General features: G+C 41.2%; 1 protein-coding gene and 1 long non-coding RNA gene across 3 annotated transcripts; both read left to right on the top strand.

The window, feature by feature from the left end:
- The first annotated feature begins 1,378 nt into the window (after nucleotides 1–1,378).
- LOC132041412 (uncharacterized) lies at nucleotides 1,379–3,816 on the top strand. The gene is made up of 2 exons (XR_009411017.1): nucleotides 1,379–1,556; nucleotides 1,843–3,816. It is a non-coding gene; the product is annotated as an uncharacterized LOC132041412 (long non-coding RNA).
- A 2,259-nt stretch (nucleotides 3,817–6,075) lies between these two features.
- On the top strand, nucleotides 6,076–7,283 carry LOC132041411 (uncharacterized). Of its 2 annotated transcripts, XM_059432129.1 has the most exons (3): nucleotides 6,076–6,265; nucleotides 6,350–6,558; nucleotides 6,622–7,283. In XM_059432129.1, exons 2-3 carry the CDS (start codon nucleotides 6,388–6,390, stop codon nucleotides 6,913–6,915), a joined length of 465 nt encoding a protein of 154 aa, XP_059288112.1. In that variant the 5' UTR covers nucleotides 6,076–6,265; nucleotides 6,350–6,387; the 3' UTR covers nucleotides 6,916–7,283. The 2 variants fall into 2 exon arrangements, with proteins under 2 accessions (XP_059288112.1, XP_059288111.1); XM_059432128.1 differs by having other exon boundaries at nucleotides 6,350–7,283.
- The last annotated feature ends 4,134 nt before the right edge of the window (nucleotides 7,284–11,417 follow it).

Here is an 11,417-nt window from a genome sequence, read left to right as displayed (position 1 = left end):
CGTTAACGAGGGCCTTCCAATTGGTAGAAAAACTAGAAGAAAAGAATTTTCCATGATCAAAATTGAGGGCAAGTTTCGCCACCCTTGGCCGTTTTCTCCTTCTTTTTTTCCTTCATGTTTCTTGAAATTTCTAGGAGATGAAATGGTGAAGATGACTTAATAAGTCATCTAATATTACCTATATACCTCATACATGTGGCCTATTGCCCACAAGTCATGTGCATGGCCACATGGTCATTTTTTTTTCATGAATTAAAATTTCCAAAACTTCACTTTTGGCCCCAAATTTTCATGAAATGTCTAACTTTCCATAATTCATCTTTTGGTCCCAAATTTTTCTTAATATTCCATGCCAATAAATTCATAAGCAACTCGTGCCTTAAAACAATGTCGAAAAAAAAAATAGCCTTGTTCTTAACTTATCGCAACCAACTTAAACTATTCCGACGTACAAAATGCGGGATATAACAAATCATTGGGTTTTAAAGAAAAACCTCATTATGCCGGCTTAGAAAGCCTCATTTTGATAAATCATTTGGCTTAAATAGCCTGATCTTCATATCTGGTCTAAGGCCTCATTTTCATTAATCACTGCCCAAAGGCGTCATTCTCATGAATCATCGACCTAAAACCCTTTTTTCATAAGCTTTTACCTAAGACTTCCTTTTATTAAACCATTTCTGCTTAGAAGGCCGCATTCTCACAAGTTAACGCTTGAGAGGTGTCATTTTAGTATGTTTGTTTTACGTCGCTTTACTTTTAATATTTATTTACTAACTATTTTATCTAGTTTAAGTTTCGCAGGAGCTTTAGCGCAACGTGGAACTATTTCTTAGGCAGTGAACTGGGGCAATTTGTTGGGAAGGGTAATCAGACTTCCCGACAAAGGTCAAGTCTCTACCCCCAAATATTTCGCTTACATCCATAACCCGATCATCGAGTTCACACGTATTCATATTTCAGAATTCTCAAGTTCGATATATTTCCTCAATCATAATACCCAGTGTCATTATAATTCGACACTGGGACAATATTTTTTAAAGATTCGCACCAATCGTGACTCGTTATTCATAGGTGTCGTGGTTATCCCAGAACTACACACGACTTGATTCTCGTGCAACCCAAGATATGTAGGCAACTCAGAGACCGGAGTTCGGCCATAATTCTCTCAAATTCTCTTTGTCCTTAGCACGCGTTAATATATAATTAACTAAAGAGTGTCTTTCATCTTAATTTAGGAGCCCAAATGAATATAAGGAAGAAAGTATCTTAAATACAAAATAAAATACTTCACACTAGCCCAATTTATAAAAATTTGATCCATGATTTGGCCACTAATGACCCAAAATGTAGCCCGAATCCGTCCATTTCAGCCAACTCTAACCGAAAGCCTGGCCCAAACGTTTTAGCCTATCCATCGCAAATATCCCTAAACATTTGCAAACCTAATTTCTACTCAAAATCAGCCGCACACATCCCTTTCTCATCTTTTTCCTCTTTCAAGCAAAGCTCCAATGTTCATCAGCCATGACAGAGCATTGTCCTTCCATTTCCGGGTAAGAACTGTCACCTATAAGGACCCCTTATACCTCCTCTCTAATGAGGTCAACAGAAAAGGCCAAAACACCTCTGAAATTTCTGAGAAAAATCAACCTTAGGAGATTCAATTTTGATTTCAAACAGCAAATTCGTATAAAATCCCGCCCAAAACTTTGAATCCGAGAAAACCCTATTTTGTATCTATAAATACTAGCATTTGGAGTCCATTTGGACCAAGTTCTTTAGGCCGCCACTTTTCTCTTTGAAACCATTATCTTCTTACTATTTGTTTTTCTTCTCAAGGCACTTTGTATTCATTCTCTTCTTATCTCGAATTGGAGCGTCGTTCGTTTTAGAGGGTGAGGCAGAGACCTAAAGCCTCATTTCGCTGCACCTATAGCAGGTCAGTGGTGTCTTTTTGCTCGTCGATTTCTTAGTTCTAAGCATGTTTATGATTTTGTACATATTGTGGAAGTGTGGTTAATTTCTTTATTTTTCAAGGCATTCAATATGTTTGGTGTCGTTTACTTCGGATCTCTTAGGCTGTGTCTACTGCTTCATTAGAAAGGTGTATATGTGTTAAGAATCATGTTTAGATATCCTCTGCTATTCTTATTTTGTCGAGATGATTTTCAAAAATGCCTGTATATTCCATGTCTAGAAATCCTAGTTTGAAATCTTGGTTCATGAATAGGATTAATTAGCTTAAGGTTTGAATGTAATTTTTTTTTACTATGTTCGAACAGAATGTTTGGCAAGCTCAGAACATCATGTTTTGCAAGCTCTCTTATTTATATACTACTATGTCCTTCAATAACTTTCGAGAACTTCATAACCTTAAATAATACTGTAGTAACTATTTTAATCCTTAATCTTTAGCACATCGGTTAAACTCTGTCATAATATAATGTTTTATATTAGTTCAACTCCATGACTGGTATTAGTCTCATCTAAAAATCATGTTTTCGAGATCTTAAAAATATGTTATGTGGACAAAGCATACTACATGTTTGCTGGTAAGAAAACTAAGGTTGCTGGTTTGGCCTTACTTCTTGTGTTGAGAAAGAATGATTATGATTTCATGTTTAGGAATAATGATCCTTTAAAAATATTCATAAGTGCTGCTCATGTTCTGCTTGCTCGATGTGATTTTAGGATTTTGTTCCCATAATTAGATATCATGATTCAATATGCATAATTTGTTTTCTTCGACAGTTGGTTACGTAAAATATGCTTCAACTCATGAATCTCGAATGCCATATCTTTAAGATCTGTTTAGTTCCCCTCATGGTGTATTAGAATATTTGCTCGAAGTATCATTTCTTAAAAAACTAGTAGTAGTATATTTTAGGCCTCTATATCTTCTTCTAGTTGATGCTAAGAGTATAAAGGTGGGATATATTTTTACCGGAAAGTTTTGATATGTGAAATAAACTAAATATGCCGATAATGTTGAAATCATGTGTTATGCTTTTCACTTTGGGGAATTTTGCATTAAGTAAAAACTGAACTTGAGTACTTTGCTATGAAGTGTAGATTTATTGTTACTTAAAAGAAACATGACTATGCTTTAACTCAGCTAAATGTTCTTAAATATTTAATCATGTGATTCTTATCCGAGTTCATATATTTCTTTTGAATAGCATCCTTTCTAATTCCAAGTTTCTGTTAACTCTTCATTGCATGTACACGGGTGGAGTACTTTGAGTTTCGAGAAGAGACTCGGCATCCATGGAGTCCGCCGCACATTTCCGTTTACAACTCCTTTACTTCTCTGCATATTTTCTCCTACACTATATAAACAGTGAAGGGGATAAAAGAGTCTTCATTTTGGCTATCGGATGAGGCGATCCGCTTTAGTTATTTTCATGATCACTTAATTGTTATTTACCTTATTTGTTTTAAGATTTTACCATATTCGGTTCATTATTTAGGACCAAAACAGTAGCCTATTATATTAATCAAGTTCTAACTAGAAGACCTTAAAAATAAGTGTTTTAATTAGCTCTTAATTAGTTTTGGTTAGTACCTTAGCTTTAAGAATAACCATTAATGAGTTTTCACTGATCAGCAATGTTGAAATAGTCATATAAATAGCTTTACAAAGGCATGAATTCCTTTTGTTATTTCAAGACTTTGAAACTAATTCTTAAATTTTAGAGATGGGATAATTCTTTTTCACCAACTTTGAGTCAAGAAATATTTTGTCAAATAAGTCTTATCTATCTTTTGGTTAAACGTTCAATGTCTAGCTTTCTTCCAGCAAATGATGTTTTTTTTTTTTTTTTTTTTTTAAAAAAAAAAAAAAACTTTTGCTAATTTTTACTTCAAGTTGCCTTTTGAGAATGAAGTCTAATTTAAAAGCCAAGTTTCATTCAAGGTTTTACTTTAGTTAATAATGTTATTTCAGGTGTTGGAGTTTGCTTAAATATTTTCACTAAATAAATCTATTGTACGAAGTAGCCTTCATTTTTCTAACGAATCTAATCCTTCCTTGAATATAAGTAGAGTCATCTTAATTTTTAAATATTATTCACGACAAAAAAAAAATTAGTATTTTTAATAAAGATTAAAGGGTGTCATTAGCATCGTTTTCAAATGAGGAAATGGATTTCAAAAGATGATCTTCTTAAACAAAGTTGACATAAATGCTTTTCTCTAAGTTAATTTAGTTAGTTTCCTCTTAAAACGTGGACTTTAAACATTTTTTTTTTTACGCTTACACTTACCCCTTTTAAATTAACCTAAGTTTGATCGGTAACCGTAATTAACGGATTCTAATGGATGCCTAAGACCTTTCCATTAGGATATTTAGAACCCTTACCTAGAATTTATTAGGTTAGTAAGACCTTTAAAATTGGAGTTTATTTTAGGCATTTACTTAGTTAAAATAGGTGTCCTAATTCACCGTTAAAATAATTAGGTGGCGACTCCTTAAGTTAAAGAATTAGGAATCACCAATATGTTGTACTCCGCTTTGACCCGGTTAAAATGGGGTATAACAGCAGTATCTCTGTGCCATTACCTCGGACAAACTCGTGAAGGTCCGGGAAGACTGTGACTGGAAGGGGAAAAGCATCGTCATCCCCAGCCTCGAGGAAGACATCACGACTTATGTGAAAGGGTATCTAAGTGTTTACACTTATCCCTTCACGTTTGGCCCTCTCAACTCGGTGGTTGTAGAGTTTTGTAAGAGGCACGACCTTTGCCTCGATCAAATTTACCCCTCCTTTTGGAGAATTGTAACACTCCTCCTTTATTTTATGGACAATAAGAAGGAGCCCTTCACAGTAGACCACCCCCTCCCATTGTACAATCCCCGAGTGTTCCGGGGTAGTTTGATCAAGCTTGCCCCACGAGCGAAGAAAGCTCCTTTTTCGAGTATCGACGAGGATGGCAAAGCAGGTTCGTCCGAGTGAGGACCGAGGACCTCATCCCCTCCAATAAGCTTCCGTTTCCCGAGAAGTGGAACCCAAAGCGTAAGTGCATCTCCCTTCCAGTAGATGAAAATCTTTCTGGTACCGTATTTTTAAGACCGCAAACTTTGCTTTTATTTGCAGCCACTCCTCAAGTCCTTAATGCAGTTCCAAAGTTCAAACTTTGGGTTGAGAGTATATGTAGCCAGCTCTCTTATGCCGAGCGCAGGTGGCAGTTACTTTCAAAAGACAGATTGGAGGCTCTATATCACGATGAGTACCTCAGGCCAACATACCCCTTACCTCTTTGCTCAATTTGTCGGTTATTAACTGGTCTCTCCGTTCTTTTTCTTGCAAGCTTATCGAACATCACCACACTCCGAAAAAGCACCGATACTGATGCGTCGGGCTTGCCTTTGGAGGACGAAGCCCCAGCAGAGGAGGAAAAACCCACAGAGAAGAAAAAATGGTCTCCTGACCCTTCCGATGATCCTGCTGAGGGTAAGAAGAAAAGGAAGATGGTGAGCAAGGTCAAAAGGGGCATCTCCCAAAAGACCACTAAGGCCCAGGTCTTGGGTTTCGATACCCCTGGTAGGCTCAAAGACTATTCTGAGGACGAGGATGTCTTGTTATCCTCGGTAGTCCAGCCCCTGAGATCGGAAGGCGTCGACCCGGACCTCCAAGATTTGGAAAACACCAACCAAGAGCTGAAAAGCTCAAAGAATACAGCTCCCTCATCAGTAGTTCCGGAAACCACTGACCAAACGAAGGGAGTCTCTGCTGTTGCTGCTGTTTCGGAGGGAGCTTTTCCTACCCCAGCCCAATCTCTTTACAAGGATGAATTACTGCACCTGGACAGGGATATATCTATATTAGCTGAGGCCACCACACACACACCGGAGTCGTCGCCTCGACGAATACCTACCCATTCTGAGGGCGTTGGTGCAGAAGAGAAACCGACGGATCCATCTCGGTCCTTCGACCAAATCATTAATCACCTGTTTGGAGATGGGAAAACCAGCGTGGTAGAGTACTACTCTGGGTTTGAACACCTGACAGTTCCTAGAAAGGCCACCCCATTTGGGGTCATCTCTGGACCCCCGATAGAGAAGCAGTTCCCTGCCCCGAGCACAGATCCAAACTATATGAAGAAGGTTACATTTTTGGTGCCGACAAATGTGAACATGTTGTTCGATTTAGTTGGAGTGGCCAGCTATTTGCGCGCTTTGGTGACCGAGGAGGACCTGCGAAAAATGAACTAGGTCGATGAATCGTGCCTCTTTAACGAGGCCCAGCAGGCTATGAACCGGGTATGCCTTATTTTATTTTTATTTTTATACTAAGTCCTAATTTTTTCCTCTCGTCCTGATAATTAACTTCTTCTTTTGTCTCAGGCCTCCGTACTTCACCACGAAAGCTTTCTTCGATAAGGATGGAGGTGGACCGTCTCGGGGATAGGCTCCGAGACCAGACCCAACAGACGGAGTCATACAAACGACTCTACGAACAACGAGAGGAGTACATCAGAGGTATGCCCGACCCCTCCACCCTTCAATCAGATTTGGAGAAAACCCGAGAAGAACGGGACCTCCTGGCCGAGAAGGTAAGGATTTTTGAAGTTTACAACAGTCGGTTAACAGCTGATGCTAATACCACTACTTCTCAGGCCAGGGAGAAAGTCACCCAGATCGAGCAACTCTGGTCCGAGCTTGATGAACTCAAGGCTGAGCTCGGAGCCTTCAAGAGCAAGACGGACGGCCTGGCTTCAGAGAAGGACTCCCTTAAGGAGGGTTTAGCGTCGCTCAAGCAGAAGCTCCGGGTAGCAGTGGATAAGGCCGATAAATGGTCTCAGCTCAATGGAGAACTCCGGGAGAAGCTTACCTCGGCTGAGTCAGAGCGTGACACTCTTGGCCATGAGAATACCGAGCTGAAGCTCAAACTCAATGAAGCCTTGGAATAACTCTCTGATGTTGATGACATGTTGGCTCAGTACAAAGCCGATGTCGAAGCGACAGAATGACGGAGTAGTGACAGAGCTGAATATATGTGTTGCTTATCCCGAAGGGAAGCACTGGAGGAGGTCCAATCCTAGGGAGTAGACGTAGCGGCCGAGCTCGTAGTGTCCAGGAGGCTCGAGGCGGAGGCAAAGGCCAAGTATCAGCCCGAAGGGTCAGACAGTGATGCTGATTCAGATTGAGGTTCCGGTGGCTCTGATGAAGAATAGGCTTAGAAGCCTTAGATTGTTGTTTCTTTATGTAATTTTCTTTTTGAGTTTGAGGCCATTTTTTGGGCCTTTGTAAATATTTTGAATATATATATATATGAATGTTTTTGTCTCGACTTTAATCGTCACCTCTCGATGTTCGATATTCATCTATCCTTTTTGTTTAGGATTTATAACAATTAGTGACTGCCTTAACAAAAGTTTTAGGAATGACTCCGAGACCGGTTGCATCTTAGTTTGAACCGGTGGTACTTTACCGAATACATACGAGCCTTACTTTCCTGTTTGCACACTTAGACGTCCCCGAGTTGCACTATGTGTTTAGATCGAAATCTCTATGGCTTCGGATCTTGTTCGGCCAAAGCCTTTGATGTCTTAAACCGCAGTTTTTAACAATTTAGACCTTAGTCTTTAATAATTTGGACCGTAGTCTTTAATAATTTGGATCGTAGTCTTTAATAATTTAGACTGTAATCTCTATAATTTAGACCGTAGTCTTTAATTATTTAGACCGTAGTCTTTAATTATTTAGACCGTAGTATTTATAATTTAGACCGTAGTCTTTAATAATTTAGACCGTAATATTCAATAATTTAGACCGTAGTCTTTAATAATTAGGGCTTTAGCCTTCGATTTTTATACTTCGGACTCCTGGGGTCCGGTACCCTTTAAATGCATCATAGTAACTGAATATACCAATGTAAGAGAAATGGTCATAGAAGAATGATACTTTGAGGAAATTTCTAAGTTCATTGATCGGATCGGGGGCAAACAATTACATTCATGCCTACAATAGTTGCCATGGCAAGAAAAGACTAAGCGGGCACAATTCAATCGATCGTTTGGCCCTTACAATGAATCCTACCGTTCAAGCCTTGGCTTTGAATAGGTACCGAGCACGGTTGCCGTGGAGGCTGTGCATTTTGCCCAAGGTATGATAGTCCCCGAGTACTGGAGGCCGAAGTATGAGGGCTCGAGTACTATTGACCGATCTCTCTAACTTTGGGTAGCACGCTGTACGGCGCTGCCTCATTAAAAACCTCGTCGAAAAACCCACTTCGGGACAAAACCGGACGAAGGGAAAAAGAGTGCAGCACGTGCTTTCAGTCCTAGCTCTATGGCCTCTTGTCTTCCAATGTGTTGTTCTCGATGTCCATCCTTGTTGTATACCTGCAAGGGTTAGCCTCAAAAACTTGAAATGTAAAGAATAATTCATACCTCAACAGTAGTATCGTTTTAGACGGGCAACATTCCAGTTGTTTTGTAGCTGTTTTCCGTCTTCGGGCGTGAGCTGGTAGGAACCCTTCCCGGTTATATCGGTGATTCTGTACGGTCCTTTCTAGTTCGGGCCTAATTTTCCCTTGTTGGGGTTCTTGGTATGGAGCGTGACTTTTCGCAGGACCAAGTCCCCGACTTGAAAATGTCTGAGGTTGGCCCTCCGGTTATAGTATCTTCTCATCCTTTGCTTTTGAGCTGCTAATCGGACAAAGGCAGCCTGTCGTCTTTCGTCCACTAAATTTAGACTGGCAGTCATTGCCTCATTATTCGAAGCCTCCGTAGCGTATCGGAATCTTAAGCTCGGTTCACCGGCTTCGACAGGTATCAATGCCTCGGCTCCATATACCAGGGAGAACGGGGTTTTCCTAGTGCTAGATCTTACAGTCATTCGATATGCCCATAAGACCTCGGGCAGAATCTCCTTCCACATGTGTTTTGAATCGGACAGCCTTTTTTTTAGGTCCTGTAATATGGTTTTATTTGTTGACTCCGCTTGATCGTTCGCACTTGGGTGATATGGAGTTGACAATATCTTTTTGATTTTATTCTTTTCCAAGAACTTACTAACTTTGCTGCCTATGAATTGTTTCTCGTTGTTACACACGATTTATGCTGGCATCCCGAATCGACAAACTATATGGTCCCAAATAAAGTCAATAACTTCCTGTTCTCTAACCTTCTCGAACGCCTGTGCTTCAACACATTTAGAGAAGTAGTCCGTCATAAGAAAAATGTACTGAGCCTTGCCTGGAGCCCAGGGTAAAGGCCCTACTATGTCCATCCCCCATTTCATGAACGGCCAAGGGGAAAGGACCGGATGAAGTAATTCCCCCGGTTGATGTATCGAAGGGGCATGTCTTTGACATTCATTGCATTTTTGAACGAAGTCCTTCACATCCTTCTCTATCTCACTCCAGTAATACCCGACCCTGATCAGCTTTCGTACTAACGATTCTGCACCAAAATAGTTTCCACAAGTTCCCCCGTGGACTTCTCTTATCACATAGTCAGTTTCCCCGGGGCCTAAGCACCTTTCCAAGGGGCTATAGAATGATCTTCGGTACAACTGGCCATCAATCAAACAAAATCTTATTGTTTTGGTTCGAAGGGCCCTCGATTCTTTGGGATCGGGAGGCAACTTCCCCGATTCGAGGTAGTCCACATATTTGTTTCTCCAATCCCAAGTTAAGTCGGTCAAGTTTACTTCAGCGTGGCCGGTTTCTATTAATGAACTCATCAACTGCACCACCGTCCCGGAATTAAATCCTTCAGATTCTACCGACGAGCCTAAGTTTGCCAAGGCGTCGGCCTCACTGTTCTGATCCCGAGGTATGTGCTCTAGTGTCCACTCTTTGAATTGATGCAGTACCACTTGTAACTTTTCTAAGTATCTCCGCATCCGGTCATCTTTGACTTCAAACGTCCCGTTTACTTGGTTGACCACGAGGAGGGAATCACACTTGGCCTTAATGATCTCGGCTCCCAAGCTCTTAGCCAGTTCTAGACACAACGCAATCATAGCCTCGTACTTAGCTTCATTGTTGGTCAGTTTCACAGAATTAATTGATTGTCTTATTACGTCGCCAGTAGGGGGTTTTAGAACGACCGCCAGCCCGGACCACTTCACGTTGGAGGCACCGTCCGTGAACAAGGTCAGACTCCCGAGATAGTCCCTGAGGCGAGCAGTAATTCTTTATCGACCTCGGGGACCATGGCCGGTGTAAATTCGGCCACAAAGTCTGGCAGTATTTGGGACATGATAGCGGTTCGGGGTTTATATTCAATGTCATACCCGTTGATCTCCACGGCCCATTTTGGTAATCGGCATGAGAGCTCGAGTTTATGCATGACATTCCTTAAAGGGTACGACGTTACAACACATATAGGATGACTTTGAAAATAAGGTTTCAGCTTCCTAGATGCACTCAGTAAAGCAAATGCTAATTTCTCTAAGTGTGGATACCTTGTCTCAGCATCGCCTAAGGTTCTACTCACATAATAAATGGGAAATTGCGTACCTTCTTCTTCTCGAACTAGGACTCCACTTACCGCTATCTCGGATACTGCCAAGTAAAGGTATAACTGCTCGTTCGCTTTTGGCGTATGCAGCAACGGAGGGCTTGATAAATACTTCTTGAATCCCTCCAAAGCCTTTTGACATTTGGGGGTCCAGGCGAAGTCGGTTTTTTTCTTCAATAGCGAGAAGAATCGATGGCTCTTGTCCGATGATCTAGAGATGAAGCGGCCCAGTGCGGCTATTCATCCGATCAATCTTTGCACTGCCTTTATGTTGTCTACCACGATGATATCCTCTATTGCCTTTATCTTGTCCGGATTGATCTCTATTCCTCGGTTGGATACCATAAAACCAAGAAATTTTCCCGAGCCGACACCGAAGGCGCATTTTTCCAGGTTCAACTTCATGTTGTACTTCCTCAGTATATCAAAATTTTCCTCGTCCTTGATGAATGCGTGTTTGATCTCAGGTTGCGGCATTCTTTTTTCCTTAACCGGATGACAATTTGGATCCAAGCTCAGCTTGTAAGTTGTCACCTCAGGCGGAACACATGTCATATCTAAATGGGACCAAGCAAAGCAATCAGCGTTAGTTTTAAGGAATTCAATGAATTTTTCCCTGAGCTCGGAGGTTAACCCCGTGCCCAAGTATACCTTCCTCTCCGGTAGATGTACGAATAGTATGACTTGTTCCAGCTCCTCGATCGTGGACTTAGTAGCGTCCGAATCATCGGGTGCCACAAAGGAACTCGGGACCCTATAGTCAGTCTCCTCGTCTGTAGCGTACTCTTCCCGATATTTTGGGGCTATCGGGATCGGGGCCTGTGATTGCTATTTAGCGTCTTTTCCTTTGGTCGGCTTCCCATCCTTCAGTACCGAAGCCTTAGGGGCCAGAGCCACTTCCTCGACCCGAACATTTCTTTTGCAGCTTACTGCTCACCACA

This window comes from Lycium ferocissimum, unplaced genomic scaffold, assembly GCF_029784015.1.
Source record: "Lycium ferocissimum isolate CSIRO_LF1 unplaced genomic scaffold, AGI_CSIRO_Lferr_CH_V1 ctg1011, whole genome shotgun sequence".
Taxonomy (NCBI): domain Eukaryota; kingdom Viridiplantae; phylum Streptophyta; class Magnoliopsida; order Solanales; family Solanaceae; genus Lycium; species Lycium ferocissimum.
This window is presented reverse-complemented; position numbering and strand designations above follow the sequence as displayed.

What these genes read in the sequence shown, in the direction of transcription:
- LOC132041411 (XM_059432128.1), top strand. Translation starts at nt 6,388, where the DNA reads ATGGAGGTGGACCGTCTCGGGGATAGGCTCCGAGACCAGACCCAACAG.